This window comes from Hyla sarda, chromosome 3 (genome assembly GCF_029499605.1).
Source record: "Hyla sarda isolate aHylSar1 chromosome 3, aHylSar1.hap1, whole genome shotgun sequence".
NCBI classification, from domain to species: domain Eukaryota; kingdom Metazoa; phylum Chordata; class Amphibia; order Anura; family Hylidae; genus Hyla; species Hyla sarda.
In genome coordinates this window covers 338174300-338200499 of record NC_079191.1, presented here as the reverse complement: position 1 = coordinate 338200499, position 26200 = coordinate 338174300, and the positions used below count along the sequence as shown (strand labels likewise).

General features: G+C 41.5%; 1 protein-coding gene across 7 annotated transcripts in view; it reads right to left on the bottom strand.

Moving 5' to 3' along the window:
* Nucleotides 1-26200, bottom strand: part of BIRC6 (baculoviral IAP repeat containing 6) — a 338837-nt gene that overhangs the window by 63791 nt on the left and 248846 nt on the right. For 6 of the 7 annotated variants that reach the window (XM_056567403.1, XM_056567396.1, XM_056567399.1 and 3 more), the window contains 2 exons: nt 25808-25972; nt 17605-17770 (listed from right to left, as the gene is read on the bottom strand). In XM_056567403.1, the coding sequence (XP_056423378.1) occupies nt 17605-17770; nt 25808-25972 (331 nt within the window). The remainder of the gene's footprint in view (nt 1-17604; nt 17771-25807; nt 25973-26200) is intronic. The other variant, XM_056567397.1, reaches the window with a different exon arrangement.

The window sequence follows — 26200 nt, the reverse complement described above, 5'->3', positions numbered from 1 at the left end:
GTCTGAACACAGTGCTCTCTGCTGACACCTCTGTCTATTTTAGGAACTGTCCAGAGTAGGAGCAAATCCCCATAGCAAACCTATCCTGCTCTGGACAGTTCCTGACATGGACAGAGGTGTCAGCAGAGAGCGCTGTGGTCAGACAGAAAGGAAATTCAAAAAGAAACTAACTTCCTCTGTAGTATACAGCAGCTGATAAGTACTAGAAGGATTAAGATTTAACAGAAGTAAATTACAAATTGTTTAACTTTCTGGCATCAGTTGATTAAATAAAAAATAATAAAGTTTTCCAGCGGAGTACCCCTTTAAAGGGGTTCTCCGGTGCTTAGGCATCTTATCCCCTATCCAAAAGGATAGGGCATAAGATGCCTGATCGCGGGAGTCACGCAGCTGGGGACCCACGGGATCTTGCACGCGGCACCCAGTTTGTAATCAGTCCCCGGAGTGTGTTCGCTCCGGGACTGATTACCGGCGACTACAGGGTGGGCGGCGTGTGACGTCACACCTCCGCCCCTCAATGCAAGCGTGATAGTGCAAGATGCACCAGCTGTATTTGGATGTGTTGGCCTCTTAATAACTTTGGTGCATCAGTGACTGATTTGTACCAGTCTCTTGCAAGGCATAAACCAGTATTGATTGAAGATGTAATTCACACCAGTTTCTGGTGTAAATCATAGTAAGTGGAAAGCCCCGCCCCTTTTCTCGCTTAAACCCATTCACATTTTAAAACCTGTCATTGTGGCATAAAAACAAGTTCACTTGCTCAAAACAGCGTACAACGATAAATTCTCCCTATATAGTTTTCTATTTATGTCAGTGATAGTCTATCTGAGCCCTGATCCAATGATTAATTACTGTAGGGCCACAAAAATTAATTCACACAAAATAATGGGGTACATTAAGCCACATAATTTCTATTATTTCCAGTTCATTATCTAATGTCATTCATGGGACAGAAAGTACTATTATACTGAGACCTCATTGAAATCAACAAGGCACATGACTAATCTTACGATGCAAATGACTTTGGTAAACTAGATAAACTAGAACAGCCTGGCTGGGAGGCGATACCCAGTTCATGAGATTATAGGCAGTCATACCTTTTGTCATATCAATAATAATAAGTCTACCGGCAGAACTCCGCTGCAGAAGAGCTAGGAGGGGTCTGTATGAGCCGCCAGCAGAACGTAGGCACCACATAGGTTAACCTGTAACAAGTCTCATCTAAAAATTAAGATCAAAATGAGGATCTAATAGACTTCAGATATAAAAGGGTATTCAAAATCTTCTGCATGTGGTCCTTTCTACACGTGAGTGTATTAACATGTTAAAGGTTTTTTTTTTCTTTACAAAATTGCTCAGGGACAGGGAATGGGAGAACCAAAAAATGATTGACCCCACTCTACTGAAAACCACCAAAGTTATGCACTCAGAAAATTGAGTCCTTCACTCGCATCCAGTCACTAGGAGCCAGTCCTGCTAGTCATCAGAGGCTACTGCTCTGATAGATGGAAATTTCTTTTACATGTCTACCATGTAAAACATGGACGGCCATTTCTTTTAGGACCGCTAGCATGTGTTACTATATTTGCTGCTGAGGAAATGTATGGCTGGGCCGGCTTTATTTTAATCTATGGCTATGTTCATTGGAAGCTGAAATGATCGAAAAAAATCTGCCTGTTAAACACATTGCAGCAGATTGCATCCTGTTACAATGGGGCAAATCTGAAAGATAATTCTGTAACAGAAAGAAAACCCACAGTATGGATATTCTGAATGCATTGTACTGTATGTATGCAGGGTGTTCCAGTTAGAGCAGTGTCAGGATCCAATACACCTGAATGTAATAACTATAGGAACCAAATGAAAAGCAAATGTACTTGTCAAATCTTAAAGGTCTCAGCCATATATTTGTAACTTTATGCTGGCCACAGAAGTGAAGATGATTTTGCAAAGGATATGACTTCATGATATAGAAAAGTGGAGACTAAGGATAGGGTCACATATACCGTATCTTGCTGCGCTTTTTTTTCTTCTACCCATTGACTTTAATTGGTAGGAAAATATGCTCCAGCAAATACGCAGCAATACACAGGCCGTGTGACCCCACCCCTAAAAGGTGTATTCTCATATTGAAAGGCCGGACACCCAATGATCCAGAAAACAAAACGTCTTTTGGATAAATTGAGCGTCCGTGATCGTGGTGCTTCTGAACATTGCCAAGCTCAATGGAAGCCCCCTAAAGAATGAAAGGAGAACAGGCCACATGTTCACAGTGCCACATTAATTCAGAGGGCATCTGTCTCTTTCTCAGGATCGGTGGGACTCCTAGCAGTCAGATTCCCACCGATTTGCAAGTTAACTCCTATCCTATGGATAAGTGACAATTTTTGATAATGAGAACACCCCTTTAAGGGATTTCAGAGTGCAAGACTTTAACAGTATACCCAATGTATGCATCCCCAAGTGCCTGCCAGGTAAGTGGATTCTGTAAAGTATATTTCCAGAAAACATAAGCAACAAGGCCAACAGTGTGTGCAAGTGCCTACATCAATGGATACAAGAGTCCACATTCCTTAGGATTAACACACCAAGGTATTAGTTTAAACTTAATGGACTAGTGTTTTTTTTTTTTTCAACATTACCTAGTATAAAGGCCTTTCACCTAGCCCTCTGGAACAAAAGTGGAACAATCTTTTTTCAGAAACCACCAGCTATCATAAGTTTTACTGCTGAATTGCATAGCTTTTCCCTGGAAGCTTTGCTTTTAAGACTACTAGCGTCAGCTGGCAGGATCCACAAGGAGAAGCCATAGCTGTCTTCCTGGGAAGGACTCTGCCAGGACATATTTTTATACATGATGCCCAAGGTGGGTTCAAATTCAGAGCAAGAGTACAATAAGGCGATTGTGCCAACTACTGAATGATACACAATTTATAGCTTTCAAAAGAGTTTACAATGTTCTGTCCCAGCTACAACAAAGAGTAGGAGCTCTGGAGAACAAATCTCTGCTCTGACACGTGGACAAAGTGGAATTAGAGAAATTCATGAGAAAAAGGCTTAACATTTAGGTTGACAAGAAAGAAGGATACAGTAACAAATGTATTTTAGAGGGAATTTCTAGATGGAGTAGTGTGGGTTAATCACAAAGCAAGGCATCCACCACCTAGACCACATTACTTTTTAGATCCTGCTGGCTCGATATGGCCAAGGATCAGAGGTTTATGAATCATTTCACCCAGCAAGCTTAAAAAAAAGCTACTTCATTTTAGCAGTTTTGCTCTCCAAGGAGGTTGCAGCTGCCATTTTGATGAACAGCCAGAAGAGCAAGTGATCTCTAACAAGCGGACTGCACTCAACCATCAATCAGCTGCTAATGCAACTGAATAAAGAGCAGGCAGAAAAACAGAATGCTTAAAAGGTCTAAACTATGGAACAAGTCTGAATATGAAGCAAGAATGCAGAATTAAATGGCAGTCGTACCTGCTCTGATCACTTTCATAGTGGGAAGTTACTCATCTTTCAGAACTTTTAGGTGGATATGTTTTTTTGAGATGTCCTACCTATTCAGACTCATTTTTCCTCACAATACACACTGCTCAACATTAAAATTGCAACCCAACGAAAGGAAGTGGAATTATGGAAATCACAGGATTGATAAGCAAATGATTAAAAATGGAAACAAAATATTTAAAACATCTTGATCTATTCAGTATTAGGGATGAGCACCATGCGTACAAATACATCCACTTACATAAAGGCATCATGAGGTTAGTAATGGTTGTATGGAAAATGTTCTGCCACATTGAATGCACTCGGGCATAGAAATCATCAAGATCCACTGCTGGCTGCTCCCTTTGCAACTCCCAACCAACAGAAAGTCCAGAGGTGTTGTAGGCCACGGTAACACATTTAGGCCACACAGGCTACTCACAGTAGAATGAGCAACATGGGTCTTCTCTCTTCCTGGCCCCTTATCTGTTTGATTATAGGATGGGACCAGAGTGCATGACTTCAAAAAAGCCTTTGACTTCAAAAGGAGATGTAAACAAACAGCCAGACCCCCAATAAAATGCAATACACAAACCCACAGTCTGAATGACCTCTCACCCATGGCTTGGATAATACATCACACAGTTATAATACACATATAGGATTTTAATAATCAGGACTTGGGCCTGACATAGGCTCTATACTCTTAATAGGATTTCTGCAAGTGGGTTTATTCCAGGAACATGTTGAATATCCTGAAGACTGATGCGGGTAAGAATATCTAGGGGGTACTAATCATTAGTTTTTAAGTTTAATGTTCCTTTAAGGAGCTACTAAAATATAGAGCTGTGAACCATAATAAGAGTAGGGTTAGGTGGGCTGTATTACAGATGTGGTTGTAGAGTGCTTGGTGTGGTTAAAACGAAAAGTGGCCATACACAAGCTGACTGTTACAGACAATCACCTAATGGGCATGGAGGAGGGGCAGAGTACACAACATCTGGATTTCAACATTAAATATCTGGCAGCAGATTATTACCCACTGAGAACCATTAATAACAGGCACACATGTGTAATTGGGTGGGGGTAGGCAAAATGGCTGTTTGAACGCATGTTTGGCCAACAACTCTAATGTATATAACCTGAATAAAGCTATAAAATCTAGAAAAATGAACCCCACTTGGTGTTTTTTTTTTTTTTACTCTCGGGTGTTTTAAGCTCAGTCTTTTTTTTGTAAAAATTGAAGCATGCAGAGACTGGAGTTTTTTTTTCTTCCTGTGAATCCTACCTTTTTCCATTAACATCTATGGGAGGGAGAAAAACACGCCAAGAAAGACACAATGACTCTTGGTCACTCTTATCTGTGTGAAAAATTTCATTGGGAAGGCAGTGAAAAACTGCCAAAGGCTCAAAGAAAAGCAAGCTTCATTAAAACAGAAGAAAAAAGACAAAAAGACAGAGAAACCATGTCAAAATGCTGGAAAAAGCAGACAGTTTTTGGGCAATTTTTGTGGTGTTATTTAAATTTTCCACTAAAAAAGCCAGAATGCTTCAGTTAGGCTACATGCACACCACGTTTTCCCTACGTTTTGAACCGTATACGGCTGGGGAGAGGGGGCGGAGAGTCGGGACGGGGCAACCGCATGCTGCCGTATGCGGTCCCCTATCTAATGTATTTCAATGAGCGACCGAAGTGAAAAGCTGCCTCCGGTCAGCTCCGTTTTCCCCATATACGGTTTCCCGACCGGACCTACAAACGCCGTCGACAGCGTTTGTAGGTCCGGTCGGGAAACCGTATATGGGGAAAACGGAGCCGACCAGAGGCAGCGTTTCACTCCGGTCACTCATTGAAATACATTAGATAGGGGACCGCATACGGCAGCATGCGGTTGCCCCGCCCCGACTCTCCGCCCCCTCTCCCCAGCCGTATACGGTTCAAAACGTAGGGAAAACGTGGTGTGCATGTAGCCTAAGTCAGAAAAATGACCATCACAAGCACATTATAGAACAGTGTTCTCACAGTTTGGAGGGTATAGTTGATCACACCCATTTCTATACAGATTTTTGCAAAACATTTTACATTACATATCTACGAATATGTGCAGAAACTTAATGTATGTATGTAGATACATGTGTTAAAAATAAATAAATAAACCACACACCTTTTTTCCCCCTCTATCTTTTCTCAGAGTAAAACATTGTATAATAATTGTAAAATTACGTATGACTGTGCCATCTTCTGAATTATCTTAAATAAATGTATCCATTGCATTCTACAGAGCCATCTGTGTCAATAGGATAGGCATTGTTGCAGCTATTCACTTGCTTATTTATTATGGATATATTCACACATGAAAAATTTAGCTATTTCATGAAAAGCAAGTCAGCATATTTATATGACCTTTCCATTGTAGGTCAGCAGTGCTGCTCTAGATTCTCAATCATTAAAGGCTTCTATGAGGCTTTAATAAAACCCAATTGGCTGTGATTTCCACTTTGCTGGATTGCATAAAAAAAAAGGCAAAGAAATTTCTCAGACAGAAACGCACACATGCATAAGAGAGCACACGTACACTTTCTAATTTTCAGAAGGTTAGTTCAAATAATTGCTTTCCATAAACAGAAGCTCGAGGGACATTACCCTCCAGTCATCAGCATTGGTTACAGCTTGATGACGCACGCCCTGTGACCCATCTGATTTGGGTGGCGAGCTTGCAAGGAGTGACTATAAAGAGGCAGTGCCTCCCTTATAACAATATGCCTGTCATTGCAAAGCATGGAAAAACAAAAAAATAAAAGGATGCTAAAGAAAAAGGTAGAAGAAGCTTTTCAGCTCCAATGCCCTAATGTCACCATTTGTCACGCAGCTTTCCCTTAGAGCTTACAGGACTGAGGTTAACTCGCAGCCCCCTCCCGTGCTGTATGCACAAGCTACTCGCTGGAATGGTTGCAGATTTCAAATGTGCCTGGCCTGACAATGGTGCTGCTGCGCATTGTTATGCAACTCACTGTCTGGGAGGGCAGCTTGTAGCTCCTTTATTCTGCAAGTGCCAGGTGCGTGTTTAGTCAATGTCAAGGCTCACTACTGTAATGCAATCCAGAGCACGGCCACTCGTCTCTACTGGGGCAAGCTGCTGACTTATGCCATGTCCAGGATGATGCCTTGGAATTATCTGGCACTGATGCCTGCTTAGGTGTGAAGCGTGCCTGGTGGGAACTCCATCCACAGTTTACCGTATGCAAAACCTTCGGCAAAGCCTGTGATGGAGCTCAGTTGCATATCCTTCTGGACCTAACACCATGTTACCAGGAATAAGGGATACAAGAGGAATGGGTAACTTACAGTCTGATTACAGGAGAAAATCCTGGAATGGAATTGCACTAAGTCTATGAAAGACCAAGCTATATATATATATATATTTATATACAAGCGCACACACACATATATAGAGAAAGAGAAAAAGAAATAAACAAATCGTCAATCATTACACAGTGGGGGCTGCCCGCTGAAGGAGGAAAAAAAAATAACCAACTTGGATCTAAACTGAGGACAAGCCTCTTGGAAAGCTGTTCCCACGCTGTGGATCAATATTGAGAGTAGCATCTTTTTCACGTCGCCGGGATTCATTGGATTAATGATAGACTGAGCAGCCGTGAATTTTGTTTCTCTTTGCCATTCATTATTTAGAAGGGAAAGGAGAGGGACAGTACATGTATACATGTGTGGTACAGCTCTGCTGGAGGATAAATCCTTGGCTTTCCCTTGTGTTGAGGACACAGAAGCATGCCTGATGCCACTGTACTCCTGATGCAGAGTAGGGTAAGAAGCAATTCTTCATTTTAAATGCATGCATGCTGAGAACAAAAGGATTCCCTCCACTAATTGTCAATGGAAAGGTAGAACAAAAGCAAATGCTTCGGCTTCTATTTAGCACGCTGAACTACAGTACCCTCAGCAATGGAGACAAAGAATTCCACACAGCCTACACCTCCCACTAGGAATCTTTATTAATGCTAGCCAGTTTTAATTATTCATCATGAAAGAGACAACGGATGCCTATAATGAAACGGCATGGTCAGGTGCACACAGAAAACCCCTTTACTATAGCCTTTGTATGTCATTTATTTTATTTTTTTCCCCCTCTGTTAACCCATTGAAGAGGCTGTATGAAATGGAGACTTCTAATATAACAATGGCTACATAGGCTGCTGTATGATATAATCTAAATTTGCTACATGGATGCTGTCAGAAGGTTTCCCCGCCAAAGTAAAAATGCACTGAATAAGATTTATTAGGCTTTATAACAATATAAAACAAATAAAAAATCTTACATTTATTTTACTAATTTAGTGCTTTTTTCCAGCAACATTTTAGACAAAGAAGCATTCACATGTCCTAAAGCATGCATGTCCTATATGACTGTGCTCACATTATAGCTGGTGCAAATGTGGCACCCTTAAAAATAACATTGTTCTTATTGTTTTGCCAATGTTAAGCGAGCAAGGGGGGGGGGGGAAGGAATGCGTAGTAATATTTAATGAATGGTAATTGGATTAACACTTGTAATATAATGATAAAATGGGACACCGCAGGTTGCAATAGACAGCCATATACCTCTGTAGTGAAGAGCCCCCCCCCACTGCACACACGGATCCTCTCCAGCACTGAAGAGGGTTAATTGGCAATTCAATTTCAAGTGTACAAATGGATTATAGAGCACTCAATTTATCAGAATGTCAATAGCCACGTCCACTACAAGGCATCTGACTATACATTAAATACAAATACACAATGGATGACTGCCTGCACATGCCTAGCTTAAACAAATACTTTCTATAGTACTTACAGCATGCCATTTGTGTGATTGACCTGTTACGTACTTCGTATCCCTGAGCTTATTGGCTTTAAAACTTTTGACATCAATTTTCGTTTAGTCCTAGATATTTCTTGTGTGACCACACACCATTAGCATCAAAGTAACTTTCCGTCTCAAACTTCTATAACACCTGCATGAATGCAAATAATAGCACCATGCACATTACAGTAGGTAAAGCCTATCTTTCTCTTCCAACCTTTTTCTTCTAGACCGTCTTCGGAGGATTGCTGAAGACATTTCTGGGAAACATGGTCACGTCTGCTATCACGGCAGCAGCAACAGAAGTGAGGAAGCAAGAGGAGAAAGAAGAGAAAGAGGAGTCCATCTTAGCCATGCTGGGGATTATAGGAACTGTGCTCAATCTCTTTGTCATTGTGTTTGTGTACATCTACACCACCCTCTGATGGTCTCTCTTTGTGCCGGGTGCGTAACCAGGGAGGGTGAGTCCTCAGTGATTACATGAATAATGGCATGGGATAAGAAGACTCCAAGAAGAGATTCTTCAGACCATCCAATACATTCCAGTGCTAAGTGCCTAGGTGGACCATGGGCAATGGAATTTGCCAATGTAGATAGGAGTACGAAACCAAGATGAGCAGAAATCACTTATGTACAGAGGTGCAATTGTGCATCAACTTTATACAAGCCCATGAGTGCTGTGTTACTGCCATAAAACTCAAGATACAGGAAATATTTGTACAGTCGTGTCCATCTTATGGCATCTCACTCACTCAACAGGGAAAAACATTCAAAGTCTTCTAAAACTCCATGTGAAACATTTCTAATATATGCTTCCATTCAGGCACCACCATGGCTGGTTAAGATTTTTGTTGCATTTCAATTTCTCCCTGATTATAGATTTTTTTTTATTTCTAAAGCACCTTACTAAATTTGTCACCTTGTAACCACTCTGCTTTATTTATTACCACTGCGAACATGGCAGGCAAGATGAAGAGTATACAATGTGAGGCTTTGGTAGACAACGTCAAGGGATTATTCATGAGGATACCATAGATGTTGGCATTGCTATTGATATGAGAACCTGTGAGTTTAATCTATGTATGGCCTGGAAACAAGAAACTAAGAAAACCCAGGGCCTAGCTTTCTGCACGTGTAAATTTAGCAAAGTGTGTATCAAACTCCATACCAAATCATTCATCTTACCAATGCTTCACCAATTTTAAGTGTCACATATAGCTCTGACACTACGTAACAAATATTCATTTCAGACATAACCGAGTACCAATTCTAACAAAGCACCAGTTTCACTAACATGGACCATTGGTTTAAATGCTTGGGAAAGATATTGCTTACTAACAGGTCATGTATATTGGAGACAAGAGCAAGGTTTGTTCTAGGTGTAACTATGCTGTTAACGTATGTGTGCCATATTGTCAGATAAGGTTCTTTTGTATAATACAGAACTTATGTTACTTCTTGTTCAGCGAAGCTGGTGCTTTACATGATTTACCTATGGACCATATATACACTAGTGAAGATGATCTACCAGCTGAGCAGTCAACACCCTTTCATTGCTTAGGTGACGCAAGTCGATTACCAAAACAGTGCACTCCATAAAAAAAGCCATGTATTAAATTATTACCATATGACAATGATAAAAGTGAGAACAGGTCAAGGAATTCAGGTTCTTTTGTGGAAATCTCTTTACAATAGTAGTTTAGTGCTTTCACCCTAACTGGACAGGCCAAAATAGCCATAAAAACAGAGGTGAAAAAGGTTCTCCACTGTGCCCTCTCCTTAACATTGGGTACACGGGAACGATGCAGCTACACAAATGAGACATAGATTTTGTCTTCAAGGTTGGTTGACTAAAATAACAGGATACATATTTATAGAAACATTTAGATATAGGACTTACCAAAATGAACTTTTAATAGAAAAGGCCAGAAATGCTCATGACATGAAGCCTACATATGCTGTTGATATGAGCATCAGAGAAGACATGGTCTATAAACTCATAAGAAAAAGAGCTACTAGTACCCCTCAGGTCTGATCATCCTTAAACAGGCTATAAAATATACCATATGCGCATTGCTTTGACTTTTATAATCAAACGTGGATTTATAAATTTAAATTTTTGGTCAAATTAAACAGCAAATATTTTCAAAACACCACCAAGTGCCCAAATTCACCTTGCAGAGAAGCAATAATGTCTGAAACCTAAAGAGGAAATAAGGTAACATACCAAATGATTGGAATACTATCCCACAAATTACATTTCTCATGAAAGCGTAAAAATTATTAACCCACGACAAGCTAAACTGTTTCTTTACTAAATCATTTGAAAAAAATTATTATCTACCTGACACATACATCAGGCGTGTGCCAATATTTTTATATGGGAACTTGTATGAAACCTTAGCTCTATCCAAATCCACTCCTTTAACCAGATCGTATTACCAAATGGTTACATACAGGGCTTATCCACATCTGTCATGCATACAAAATGATCTTAACATGATTAAAAGATTGCTCTCCTTAAGTTCTAGGTAAGAATACAGAGGGAAGTGTGAGACATTCATGTATGGGTACTCTAAATTTTAGCCATTATGTATGTTTTTAATGGTTTGCATTTCTGATGCATAAATCTGGATTTAAGTGACGCTTTACCTTTGGATACCTTCTGATGTCAAGATCTTGGAGTCTCGCCATAAGCTCCTGCACTTTCAGCTTTTTATGTATGAGCCATATTGATGGCGCCTCCAATGATGGCACTGAAATGCACATCAGGCTGAAGGTAAAGTGTTTTCAATCCACCCAAAAACTACAGAAAGTAGTTATTTTCTCATATGTGAACAATCTGCATAACATGGTATTAACGTGTTGTATCAACTTGTCCAGTATATCAGGTGATCATGAAATCCCAGAACATGTCCATTACGTATTAAGTTATAAGCATTTCAACAATTCAACAGTACTTCGATGTTTTTCTGGTTCTCATAAACTGCACCATACTGCACAAGAATTGCGTCAAGTTCCCAGTTAACAGGCACTTGGTCGAACTAAAGTAACAGGGCTTTAGCAGAAAAAACTGCATTAACATATTGTCTAATGAGAGGAAATTTGGCAGACTTTAATCTATCCCTATACATAAGATGGAGATCAGCCAATCCCGCCGATCATCTAATCTATACAAGGGAGTCAAAACTCTCTCCTTAAAGGGGTACTCCACTGGGCCAGCCTTCGGACGTAAATGTACCGAATGCTGTTTTCACGCTGTGGGGGTCGGCCACGTCCTTCGTAACATCACGGCCAGGGCCCCTCAATTCAAGTCTATGGGAGGGGGCATGACGGCAGTCAAGCCCCCTCCCATAGACTAATTGAGGGGACAGGGGCGTGGCAGACCCCCACAGCGTGAAAACAGCGTTTGGAACATTTACTTCCGAAGGCTGGCCAGAGGAGTACCCCGTTAATTGATGCTGGTGAAAGAAGTGTGGGGCATGCTGGATTTCAATTTACTTGATGCCATTACCTCCTTTTAATTGCAAACACGTGAATGCTTGTCTAAGCACTAACATGTATAGGAAAAGAGTAGGGCTCTAAGGTGTATGGGCCACCTCCAGTTAGATGTGAAAATTCTCTCATTTTTAAAGGTCATATATTGGTTGCTAGAGGATACTTTAACATGCTGACAACCATGTTTCTATTCTCTCTTACACCTAATGTGTCATTACTGAACTGCTAAAGAAATAATGGGAGTGAATCTTAAAACAAAGGAATTAAGCACAACCTGCTGCTGCTTATTTTCCATATTAATCATATTTTCTGACAGACACTTTTGCCAGGACAATCCTGCTAAACCATACCAGAAAATAGGCAAGGTTATACAAACCCCAGCCAAAAGTTGGGGGAAAAGGGGGATTCATAGGTGGCTATGGATGTTTCAGGGCAGAGCTTAAATGTCCTTATTTTGGCACTGCAAATGTTGGCAAGTTTGAGTGACTTGTAGAGCTCTTCTCTGTAACAGATCTAAATTAACCTCTTACAAAAGTGATAATGGAATGAAAGGTGGTTGACATTTATTTCCTAATAAGAAAAACATGGAGTTAAAGGAGTAGTCCAGTGGTGATTCAGTGGTGAGCAACTTATCCCCTATCCTAAGGATAGGGGATACGTTGCAGATCGCGGGGGGTCCGACCCCTGGGGCCCCCCGCGATCTCCTGTACGGAGCCCCGACAGCCCGCTGGAAGGGGGCGTGTCGACCTCCGCACGAGGCGGCGGCCGACACGCCCCCTCAATACAACTCTATGGCAGAGCCGAAGCGCTGCCTTCGGCAATCTCCGGCTCTGCCATAGAGATGTATTGAGGGGGCGTGTCGGCCGCCGCCTCGTGTGGGGGTCGACACCCGCTATCTCGGCGGAGAGCCGGGGCCCCGTACAGAGAGATCGCAGGGGGCCCCAGCGGTCGGACCCCCCGCGATCTCAAACTTATCCCCTATCCTTAGGATAGGGGATAAGTTTTTCACCACTGGACTACCCCTTTAAAGGCTGCTATCAATAGCGGCAATAAAATCTAGTCTCTCTTTTTTAATGTTATTTTCCCCTTTAACAACAAAAATTACCGGTAAACAAAGCCTACAAAAAACGGATTAAAAAGTTAAAAATGTATTGTTTATGATCTTAATAAAAAATTCATCTTAAGTCAACTGTGATCAGTGTTTGTGTTGGCACTTCTGGGGGTGAGGTTTTATACTGCACATAGGACCACACAAGGTGATGAGGATGTTCAACAACTAATGATCAGCTATGTGATATGGATGTGGTAGAGGTTATATTACACGGATTAAGGAGGCGTGGACTATGACTGAGAATTATAAAAACAGTGATCCACTTAAAAGGGGAACTCCGGTGGAAACAAGTAGAAAACAAATGTTTTCAAATCAACTGGTGCCTGAAAGATTTGTAAATTACTTCTATTAAAAAATCTTGATCCTTCCAGTACTTATTAGCTGCTGTATACTACAGAGAAATTTTATTTCCTTTTTGTCTGACAACCGTGCTCTCTGCTGACACCTCTGTCCGTGTCAGGAACTGTCCAGGTTAGAATAATATCCCCATAAAAAACCTCTCCTGCTCTAGACAGTTCCTGACATGGACAGAAGTGTCAGCAGAGAGCACTGTTGTCAGGCTGAAAAGAACTTCCCAAATTTCTCTCTAGTATATCTGTAGCATACAGCAGCTGAGAAGTACTAGCGGGGTAAAGATTTTTAAATAGAAGTAATTTACAAATCTGTTTAACTTTATTGCACAAGTTGATTTTTTTCCACCGGAGTCCCCCTTTAATGGGCCAATCCACCATAAGACCAATTATGGTGTTTAACAGAGATATAGGAAATTACATTATATACATCTGCCTTAGAAGCAAACATGTTTAATCGAAGGACTTAATATTTATATTTACACACACACCGATCAGCTATAAAATTATAAATAAAAATGAAAGGTGATGTAAATAACCCTGGTAATTTGTGACAATGACACCTCTCAAAGGGTGTGATCTATAGATGTTTTGGAAACAGGAAATATGGGAAAGAGTAAAGATTGGAGTACCCCCCTTTAACTGTGGAACTATATTACCATTAACGGATGTCCAAGCTATTTATACATTAGCTGTATATGGATAAATAATATTGGAATTTCTACCAGTCTATATATTAGCGGACAATGCAATAAGCAATATCAACTGGATTAACACACCTAAGAACATAATTATTGGTGGCAATACTGTGTGTTTTTATTGTGGCAATTAATGAGGTGGCTTCACAAGGGCCCTGTGAACCACCTGTGTATTTATGTTATATATATATTTTATGATAAATAAATATTTGAGATTCCAAATATCTATAGACTGAGCTCCATCCTATTTCGGTTATAGGTGTAGGGTTGGATTGCTCAGTCTACCCTGTGCCATTTAGGGATAATTAAGCTATTCCGCCTTTTTCTATATTGTGTACAAGCCAGTAAAAAGGGGATGAAGTAGCTGATGCAATTTGCTAGCACTACAAGCCCTTCTTAGTGTTGTGCCTGATCTGCACAACTGCAATCAGTGAGTGCCTAATCCAGTATTTCCCAACCAGTGTAACTCCAGCTGTTGCAAAACTACAACTCCCAGCATGAACGTACAGGAAAAAGTTCTGGGCATGCTGGGAAATGTAATTTTGCCACAGGGAGAGAGACACTGGTCAGAAAACACTGCCTTAAGTCTCAGGGTTACTACAAAGTGGAGCGAAGTCTCGTTTTCTTCTAGGTACTAGGGTGACAGAGATCGCCCCCCTTTTCCATATAAAAAATTAAATACACTATATATTTGGTAGCGCTGCGTGCAGAATTGTCGGATCCATTAAAATACAATGTTTACTCTGCCTCACGGTGAACAGAGTAAACTTAAAAATAAAAATAAAAATCTGAATTGCTGATTTTCTTGTCACATCATGTCAGAAAAAAAAAAAACAATATAGAATGGAATACAACTGTTCGTCCAAACAAAAATGGTACATATAAAAAAAAAAAAAAAAAAAAAAAAAAAACAGATCATGGCGCAAAACATGAGTCCTCATACAACCCGGCATATGGAAAAATAAAGTTATAGGACAGTGATGGCGACCCTATTGGCACACTGAGCCTCCTCTGTGGGCACGCGGCCACAGTCCCCCGTCACATTCCGGACATCCCTGTGTCCCGAAATGTCATTTCGGGACACAAGGATGTCCCGGTTACCTCTAAGCGGTCCCACGTTAGTTTTAAAAACGCAGGGACCGCCGGGAGGTAGAGCACGCAGGGACGTCACTGACGCCCCGTGCATGTGCCCGTAAAGCAGAGCAGAGCGGAGCATCGGGGAGGACTGAGGATGACGCGCGCATCGGTGTTCCGGTGTTCGGTGTTCCGACACAGATAATACAGCCTCCAGCCATACACTGCATATGGCTGGAGGCTGTATGTCTGTGGAGGAACCCTGCCTGCCTAATGTGGGGGGAACCCTGCCTGCCAAATGTTGTGGGGGGGAACCCTGCCTGCCAAATGTTGTGGGGGGAACTATACTGCCAACCCTAATGTGGGGGGAATTTTACTGCCAACCCTAATGTGGGGGGAATTTTACTGCCAACCCTAATGTGGGGGGAATTTTACTGCCAACCCTAATGTGGGGGGAATTTTACTGCCAACCCTAATGTGGGGGGAATTTTACTGCCAACCCTAATGTGGGGGGAATTTTACTGCCAACCCTAATGTGGGGGGAACTATACTGCACCCAATGTGGGGGGGGGGGGGAACTATACTGCACCCAATGTGGGGGGGGGGGGAACTATACTGCACCCAATGTGGGGGGGGGGGGGACCTATACTGCACCCAATGTGGGGGGGGGGGGACTATACTGCACCCAATGTGGGGGGGGGGGGACTATACTGCACCCAATGTGGGGGGGGGACTATACTGCACCCAATGTGGGGGGGGACTATACTGCACCCAATGTGGGGGGGGACTATACTGCACCCAATGTGGGGGGGGACTATACTGCACCCAATGTGGGGGGAGACTATACTGCACCCAATGTGGGGGGGAGACTATACTGCACCCAATGTGGGGGGGGGAGACTATACTGCACCCAATGTGGGGGGGGGACTATACTGCACCCAATGTGGGGGGGACGGACTATACTGCACCCAATGTGGGGGGGGGGGACTATACTGCACCCAATGTGGGGGGGGGGGGACTATACTGCACCCAATGTGGGGGGGGGGGACTATACTGCACCCAATGTGGGGGGGGGGACTATACTGCACCCAATGTGGGGGGGAACGATACTGCACCCAATGTGGGGGGGAACGATACTGCACCCAATGTGGGGGGGAACGATACTGCACCCAATGTGGGGGGGAACGATACTGCACCCAATGTGGGGGGGAACGATACTGCACCCAATGTGGGGGGGAACGATACTGCACCCAATGTGGGGGGGAACGATACTGCACCCAATGTGGGGGGAACGATACTGCACCCAATGTGGGGGGAACGATACTGCACCCAATGTGGGGGGAACGATACTGCACCCAATGTGGGGGGAACGATACTGCACCCAATGTGGGGGGAACGATACTGCACCCAATGTGGGGGGAACGATACTGCACCCAATGTGGGGGGAACGATACTGCACCCAATGTGGGGGGAACGATACTGCACCCAGTGTGGGGGAACGATACTGCACCCAGTGTGGGGGAACGATACTGCACCCAGTGTGGGGGAACGATACTGCACCCAATGTGGGGGAACGATACTGCACCCAATGTGGGGGAACGATACTGCACCCAATGTGGGGGAACGATACTGCACCCAATGTGGGGGAACGATACTGCACCCAATGTGGGGGAACGATACTGCACCTAATGTGGGGGAACTATACTGCACCTAATGTGGGGGAACTATACTGCACCTAATGTGGGGGAACTATACTGCCAACGCTAATGTGCGGGAAACTAAACTGCCAACCTAATGTGGGGAACTATACTGTACCTAATATGGGGGAACTATACTGCCAACCCTAATGTGGGGGAACTATACTGCCAACCCTAATGTGTATTCTGCTTTAATTGCTGTGCTGGCACTTTGACGGGGAAAAAAGTTGGCGTGCATTACGGTTCGGGCACTTGGGCTCAAAAAGGTTCGCCATCACTGTTATAGGAGGTCAAAACAGGGCAATATTAAACACTTATTTTGTTTATAATAGAAAAGTATGCAAACAAGGGTATTGTTTTATCATATTGACCCACAAATTAAGGAAAACAATTTAAATGTAAAGTGTACAGCGTAAAAATGAAACCCTCTAAAAGAAAAAAAAAATTGCAGTTTTCAAATTTCCCTACACAAAATTTTTTTTTTGTTTCACCATACATTTATTGGTAAAATGAATTATGCATTTATAAAATACAATTGGACGTGAAAAAAAACAAGCCCTCATATGGGTCTGTGGATGAAATAAATATGTTCTTAGAAGGCGAGGAAAAACCAAAAAATTTTAAAATGAAATCCTGTGTCCATAAGGGGTTAAAAGTAATCATTTCCATGAAATGTAAACTAATAAAAACTAATAGCAGTAAGTTTTTGTAATCTTAAATATGATTGTGATACCCTGAGAGGCATAACACATTAAAAAAAACTACATGAATGCATACATATAATTTGTGTTCACTTGAAAGTAAACTGCTTAAGTAAAGCAAAAGTACCTGAGTCATTTCGTAAGTATGAGGACATAGCCGGTATAAGACAGGATTGACTGAGTAGTTCCAACAAGACAGATGGAAGTGCATTACTGTTTTGGCCTCGAACCTCATTGGCTGGCACTTCTCCATTAACGGCACATCCAGATGGATTTATATAGCTGGCAAGAACCTGTAAAAAGAATACAGTAATATTCAGATTTGGAGCACATATGCTCTGGACATTCACTGTTTACTACAAACAAATAGCTGAAAGTTAAGAAAGGTATCTTTTTAGCACAATGGTTGAATGTTGTCATGGGAGGTGCATATGTACCTGGCCAATAAGGTGATTGGTTCAACTAGAATAGGTCCTATTCACCCACATTTGAACATTGTGTGGCAAAACTAAGCTGCCAACCCCTTTTAGACGAGGCCATTTCTAAAAAGCATTCATTTCTGGAAGCGAAGGAAGAAGCTTTGTGAGTCATGTGAGACCATCTATTTAATTGGTTTAGGCCTGTGTATTAAAATCATGTATTTCTCGATTTAAATGTCTGGAAGCAGGGGTGTTTGCAAAAAGAATTGTAATACCCAGGAATCAAATTAATCTGAAAATATCCTGTTTACTATAACAAACCAAATATCACAGAACAAGCAATGAAGCTGTAGCATTAAATAGACATTGTTGCTTTAACACATTTTGTACAAATCAAGAAAGTATAAGAAGCATTATAATACATCTTCTAAAGTGAAGAATGCATTTACTGCTCCCTCTCCTCCTGCACTCATCTCTCTTTGAAGAATAGCTCAATGCTGTCTTGTCTTTAAAAACAAACGAGCAGCTTATTAAGGTATCAGATTACATGCTGCCTATAGAAGTCTATGGAAAGGAGAAAGGAAAGATGGGTGGAGAGGCTGGGGAGAGAGACAGAAGCAAGCAGAGACATAAGTTGATATGTACTAGATCTCACTTCGGGGCCAGATTCCCAGATTAAACTGCTCTATAATGTAATCCATGCTGCTTTTTAGGGTGTACTATAAAATCATAGCAGAAATCTGGCGAATGTTAAGGGATGCCATTCAGAAGTTATATTATGGGCAGAATTTGTGCTACTCCCCATATACACGCACTAGATTATTCTGAAAATGTACCTGATACGATGGGAATGCTCTGAACGAACAAAATATGGATACGGAAAAAATAAAGTTTATTAAATATCCACCAAAAGAAATAACAGGGGTGGTTGAAAGGACTGATAACACACTATGCAGGGTTGTACATTAAGCAGTGGAAGCGTTCAAACAAACTAACAACATCTGTACAGAAAGGTAAAGGATGAAAAGGAAGTGCCAACCAATGGATTTTAATCAAGTTAAGCTAAAAGACAGAGGAACACTAGTAACCATAAGGGATGTGAAAGCTATGGTGAGAGAGGAGAACAATGTCTTTTAGAAAACTCTGGGACTAGAGAAGAGCGAAGTTACAGTGATTTCGATTTGTCACGAACTTCTCGGCTCGGCAGTTGCTGACTTTAGCCTGCATAAATTAGTTCAGCTTTCAGGTGCTCCGGTGGGCTGGAGACTCTCTCCTAGGACTGTATCCCCCTTTTCCAGCCCACCAGAGCACCTCAAAGCTGATTTATGCAGGCTAAAGTCAGCAACTGCCGAGCCGAGAAGTTCATGATGAATCGAATTACTGTAAGTTCGCTCTTCTCTATCTGGGACCCATTCGACCATATTCCTCAACATGTGACAGATTGCTCTGTAGGGCATCTATCACTGCCTGTTATAAGTATACATCACATAGCATACATTAAGTGGGGGACATAAATGTGATGTTAGAAGCCCGTTAATGAGCTGAAGTACTCTCTTTCCTGCACTCCGTGGCTCTCCAACTGTGCATCCTTGGTCTGTAGGTCTGTCTAGCTGTGCCCCATGGACTGTAGGGCTACTATATTGGACATCAGGTCAAAGTGGCTGATTATTCTTTTTCTGACCCAATTATATCCTATGCACGACCCTAAAGAAGCTCCAGGACCTCTTTCTGACTTTCATTTGTACAGGAGCTTTATTTCAACCAATTTTCACATTTACAATGACAGCTTAATTTCTAGTTGATATTATAACTAGGGGGAGCACACTAAGGAGATGAATCAAACATTGATCAATGACCAAAGGAGCAATTTTGCAATATTTCTAGAAGCCTTTTAAAAAAATTAAAGGGGTACTCCAGCAAATTTTGTTTCCATGAGCGGCAGTGCAATGTATTGGATTTGGGCCTGGTCTTTTTCCTGGTGCCCGGGCCCAATACATCAGCCTATTGCTAGTGGAGGTGGGACATCACTACAGCTGGTGATTAGCTTAGATGCAGTGTTACGTGTCAGGCCCCAGAAGCAAAAAGAAGCAGAGGACAGGATGGCCACATCAACAGCACAGGGGGAGTGGTGGAAGGTATTTATTAATTACAATAGCCTGGGCATGTGGAAAGAAAGAAAAAATCTCTGAAATACCCCTTTAAAGAAGCAATCTGGTTGGTTGCCATGAGCAACTACTATTCCTTTCATAAGGATTGATAAATACCCACCCCAGGTCTTTAACCTCTTGAGGCTGAAACCGCGGTGCCCCGATGAGCGGAGAGGACGGCGGGAGGGCCCTTACCTGCCTCCTCGCCGTCCCATCGATGATCTGATGCCTGGAGCAGCAGAACACCGATAACACTGAGTAATGCTATGGCATAGCGTTGAACAGTGTATGCAATCTGAAGATTCCCTATGGGACTTAAATAGTGTAAAAAAAAAAGTTACATTTTTAGAAGCAAATCTTAGAAGCAAATTTTAGAAGCAAATCTCCATAGCAAACCTCTTCTAAACTGGGCGTTTCCAGAGACAGGTGTCATCAGAGAGCACTTAGACAGAAAAGAACAACCTTAACTTCAGAAGCTCATAAGTACTGAAAGGATTAAGATTTTTTAATAGAAGTAATTTACAAATCTGTTTAACTTTCTGGAGCCAGTTGATATATATATAAAAAAAGTTTTGGCCTGGAATACCCCTTTAAAAAAAGTGATTTTACAAAAATAAGCATAAACATATGTGGTATTGTCGCATGCGTAAAATCTCCAAGTTATAAAAATGTAACTTTACCACACGGTCAATAGCGTATGCATAAAAAAATAGTCCAGACTTGCGTATTTTTGTTCACTTTGTATACTATAAAAAAAAAAAAAAATGTATAAAAAGTGATCAAAAAGTCCCATCCAAACAAAAATGGTATGAGCACACATTCCCGTATACAGAAAAAAAAATAAAAAAAATAAATAAATAAATAAATAAATAAATAAAGTTATAGGGGTCGAAATAGGACATTTTTAAACATGCTAATTTTCAAACAAAGTTATAATTTTTTTAAAAGAAGTAAAAAAATCAAACCTATTTAAGTTGGGTATCATTTTAATCATATGGACCTACACAATAAGTATAAGGTGTCAATTGTACCAAAAAGTGCACTGCGTGGAATTGAAAGCCCCCAGAAGTTACAAAATGTTTTTTTTTCCTTCAAATTTTGCCCACAAATAATTTTTTTTGTTTCCTCATAGATTTTGTGGTGAAATAATTGATGTCATAAAGTAAAATTGGTCGCGCAAAAAAACCAAACCCTCATGGGTCCGTAGGTGGAAAATTGAAAGCATTATGATTTTTAGAAGGGGAGAAGAAAAAAAACAAAACATGCAAAAATGGCGGTCCTCAAGGGGTTAAAGCACTGAGGCTGTTTTGACACATCCTGTCAATGTGGATATATTACATTTATAGTAAGTGTTAGGCTGGGTTCACACCACGTTTTTTTAAATACAGTTCACTTATCAGGTTTTTGATGAAAAACGGATTCCTCAAAACCGGACTAAACTGTATCAAAACGTGCAAAATCAAAAACCGTATGGTGCAAACTGGATGGAACATATTGCTCTGTACGGTTCCCATTGACTTCTATGTTAAAATAAACGTATACGGTTTCAATACGGTTTTTCACCTGGACCAAAAACCGTGGTAGGCTATGGTTTTGGGTACGGGGAAAAAAAACGAACAAAACTGTACAAGTTGCAAAACGGACACAACCGGATGCATTGTTTGGCATACGGATTTTTAATGGAGAGTCAATGCTTGCGGTTTTTAATACGGTTCCTTACGGTTTTCACATTGAAAACATATACGGGAACTGTATTGCAAAAACGTGGTGTGAACCTAGCCTTAGAAATGTCTGCTTTTGACAACCTTTGTCAATATTTTATATACAAAAAAAAGAGGCACTCTGATCCAGTAGGATTAAGTATAACCTAGCATCGCAGGTTCACCCACTGTGCTTAATGGACACTTCGTAATAATCTCTATCCCCTCAAGTAAAAAATGGATGCACCAACAGTTTCCTCGGCAATAACAGCTGATCACCAAATGTCCAAACAATCCAGAAGAGGTCTCTAACTCATCTACGGTAAATAGAACAGGTCCTGTCTATTGTGGTCTATGGTCAATGGGACCTACAGGAAAGCATATCACTAAATGCTGTTAAACACAGCTAAGGCAAAATGGCAGCCACCTAAAGAAATTGAATAAAAATGACAAGCAAAAACTAGAACCAGATCAGAAAATAACAGGTTTTGCAATCCCTTTTATACTTAAAGCAAACTGGATTCATTGCAAAACAAATAAGGTTGTGCATTAACATCTATTCCAGAAAGCACATAAAAGGACCAGAGAGATGGCTACACCATAAGATTATTCTCTTTAACTCAATTATATAGATTTGTATGAAAGCAATAATCCTGCAATCCTTTCCAAATCCCTTTTACTGTATTTTAAAAAGATTAAAATAATTAGTCAAGCATAAAATCTGCTTGTCCACAGACCACTGCTTTACTTGGCTGCACGCAGATGGAGGAGTCTTTGAGGTTATATTCCATGTTGTACAGTATATACACAATTTCAACATGGGAGCCTATAGGTGACGTATATTAACAGTGGCATTGAATGGAGGTATAGGTCAGGAAATCATGTGTGAAAGTAGTCATGTGATGATCCAGAGAAGCATAACAGACACCCTTGGGGTTTGAGAGAATAGCTCTTTGGGTTTCGAGGATAACCAATCTCAAATCAAGTATGATGCTTGAAAATAAAAGGTTTACATTAAAATGTAATGGGAGCTCTCGATCTGAAGATAGCTTGGGGTCCAGCAGATAGATGCGGATCCCCATCTAGGGGACACATGACATATCCTGCCGATACATTTTGTAACTTTTGGGGGCTTCCGTTTCTACACAGTACATTTTTCGGTAAAAATGACACCTTATCTTTATTCTGTAGATCCATACGATTAAAATGATACCCTACTTATATAGGTTTGATTTTGTCGGACTTCTGGAAAAAATCATAACTACATGCAAGAAAATTTATACGTTTAAAATTGTCATCTTCTAACCCCTATAACTTTATTTCTCCGTGTACGGCCGGTACGAGGGCTCCATTTTTGCGCCGTGATCTGAATTTTTTTTTAGCAGTACCACTTTTGTATTGATTGGGCTTTTTGATATCGCTTTTTATTCCTTTTTTCAAGGCATAAAAAGTGACCATAAATACGCTATTTGGGACTTTGGAATTTTTTTTGAGTGTACGCCATTGCCCGTGCGGTTAAATTAACGATATATTTTTATAATTCGGACATTTCTGCACACGGCGATACCACGTTTATTTGTATTTACACTTCTTTTAAATGGGAAAAGGGGGGTGATTAAAACTTATTAGGGGAGGGGTTAAATTATCATTATTAACTTTAATTTTATTTATTTTTTTCACTTTTTTTTGCAATTAGAGATGAGCGAAGTTACAGTCATTCGATTCGTTACGAACTTCTCGGCTCGGCAGTTGCTGACTTTAGCCTGCATAAATTAGTTCAGCTTTCAGATGCTCCGGTGGGCTGGAAAAGGTGGATACAGTCCTAGGAGAGTGTCTCCAGCCCACCGGAGCACCTGAAAGCTGAACTAATTTATGCAGGCTAAAGTCAGCAACTGCCGAGCCGAGAAGTTCATGAAGTATCAAATCACTGTAACTTCGCTCATCTTTAATTGCAATGTTCTAGCCCCCATAGGGGCTATAACACTGCACACACTGATCTTTTACATTGATCATTGTTATCTCATAGGATAACAATCAATGATTCTGCCGCTTGATTGCTCATGCCTGGATCGCAGGCACCGAGCAGTCATTTGGCGATTGGACACACAGGAGGAAGGTAGGGACCATGCTTGTGTCCTCCAGCTGTTCTGGATGCCGCTATTTCACCGCGACAGTCCCGAACAGCCCACTAAGCTAGCTAGGGGTAGTTTACTTTCACTTTAGATGCGGCGATCAACTAAAGGGTAAATAGAGCTCGGCACCATGATCATTGCCACGCGCTATTAGCCACGGGCCCAACCCGCTATGACGCAGGGCTACACCGTGACCCCACATTATAGAGAGGGAGCGGACTCAGGGCGTACAGGTACACCCTGGGTCCTTAAGAGGTTAAGGGTACGTTCACGCGTATGAAGGATTTGATGCGCAGGATTTTCTGCTGCAGATTTCAATGTTAACTAAATGACTGAGCTCAGCTTCTAATCTGCAGTTACAAATCCTGCGCATCAAATCTGCGCAGGATCCTGTATGTGTGAACTTACCCTAAAAGAAAAATTACAGACTGCTATGATAAGACAAAACACTTGTTGGCTTTGTTTACTTCCTGTACTGTATAGGACAGGGATGTGGAAATCCTATTACCCGACACCCGGGACAAGTAGTTTTGGGCGCCGGGCAGGTGAATTTTTCATAGATTTAGCCCTGTATTGGGCAAGCAGGGACAGACCGACTTCCCCCTTATTTTTCTTTAATGCCGGTGTGAGGTGCAGGAGCCGATGCAAGTCTGCACCTCACACCAGCGCTCAGGGTGTATGTAGGGGGCGGCGGCCCGAACCAAAACTACAACTTCCAGCATGTTACACCATAACCTAATCTGTAGAACTATAAAGTGTAACATGCAGGGAGTTGTAGTTTTGGTTCAGGTCAGCTGCAGAGCCATAGGCTGTATCAGGGCATGCTGGGTGTTGTAGTTACTAACTGCAATTCCCTGTATTCCTTGACTCAGCCTATGGCTCTGCAGCTGACACAAACCAAAACTACAACTCCCAGCATGTTACACAATAACCTTAACTGTACTACTATACAGTGCAACATGCTGCAACACCCACACAACCATAGGCTGCATCAGGGCATGCTGGGAGTTGTAGTTATCTAGTAACAAAATGCAACTTCCAGCATTTTCTGACACAAAATGCAGCACATAAACTGGAGAAGCAGAACCCCCCCCCCCCCCCACCCCGTAACACAGCGCTGTTCAGTGCTTTCCAATCAAAAGACTCCATATATAAGTCCCTATGAAGACTGAAAAATAGTGATTAAAATGTTTTAAAAAGTGCGTATATATGTGAATAAGCCCCTTTCCTAATAAAAGTTCAGATAATAAATGGTTCCGATAAAAACTACAGATCACGGAACATAAGATTACCCTCATACATCCCTGTATATAGAAAAATTGGAGTTATAGGGGTCAGATGGGGGGGGGGGGGGGTCTATCCTCGGGTGTAAAAGGAGCTCGCTACAGCTCTCCTGCCGCTAATAGCCTGGCATGCTGCAATCAACGTGGCCGCTATTAAACCATTAGATCACCGCTGTCTAAGTTGACAGCAGTGTCTAAAGGGATCTTATATCCATCCCTGGTGGTCTAGTGGGGTGAATCGTACTATTTTGGTTGAAAATTATTTCCTCTACCAGGACAAGTGGATTTTCTTGAGGGACAAGTAGATTGTGTTCCGCTTTAGTCCCTTGGACAAGTAGTTTTTTTTTTTTTTTTTCCACACCCCTGATAGGACCCTGCAGAAGATATGTTCTCTACATAGACCGTGATTAAAGCTCCCAGCAGATCTTTCTTACTTTTATATGTAAGAACTTGTTTTATCCATACTAGTTATCTACTTATTTTTCTTTAATCCTCACTTTTTCCTATTTTGGATGACATTTTGGGGCATTAGAGCCAATTACCAGTTTTCCATAGTTATGGTCTCAACATACAATGGTCATGCTGGAACCGATTAATATTGTAACTTGAGGGACCACTGTATACCTGAAAATGAAATATTGATATTTACCAGTAACAAACAGGTTACGTGCTCCTCTTCCAGTCTCTGTTTTGTAAGGGCCTGCTCAACATCCCACCCAGAAGCAGTAGATCCTGTGCCAAATCCAGTACCTTTAGCCCAGTAAAGTTGCTGCTCTTCACAAGTGCCACTGCTGTGAGTGCTGGAAACCTGTGGCTTCAAGGAAAAAGTTACGATTAGAACCTATAAACATGGTAGTGCAACAAGATAAGAAAAAACCCAGAACTTTAAAGTAGGGTAGGGTACTTCACTGCCTGGCAGCGATCTACGTCCATTTACAGGACACTGCTTCTTTATAAGTGTTTCCCAACCAGTGTGCCAGCATGCCCGGAAAGCCAAAGGCTGTAAGGGCATGCTGGGAGTTGTAGTTTTGAAACCGCTGGA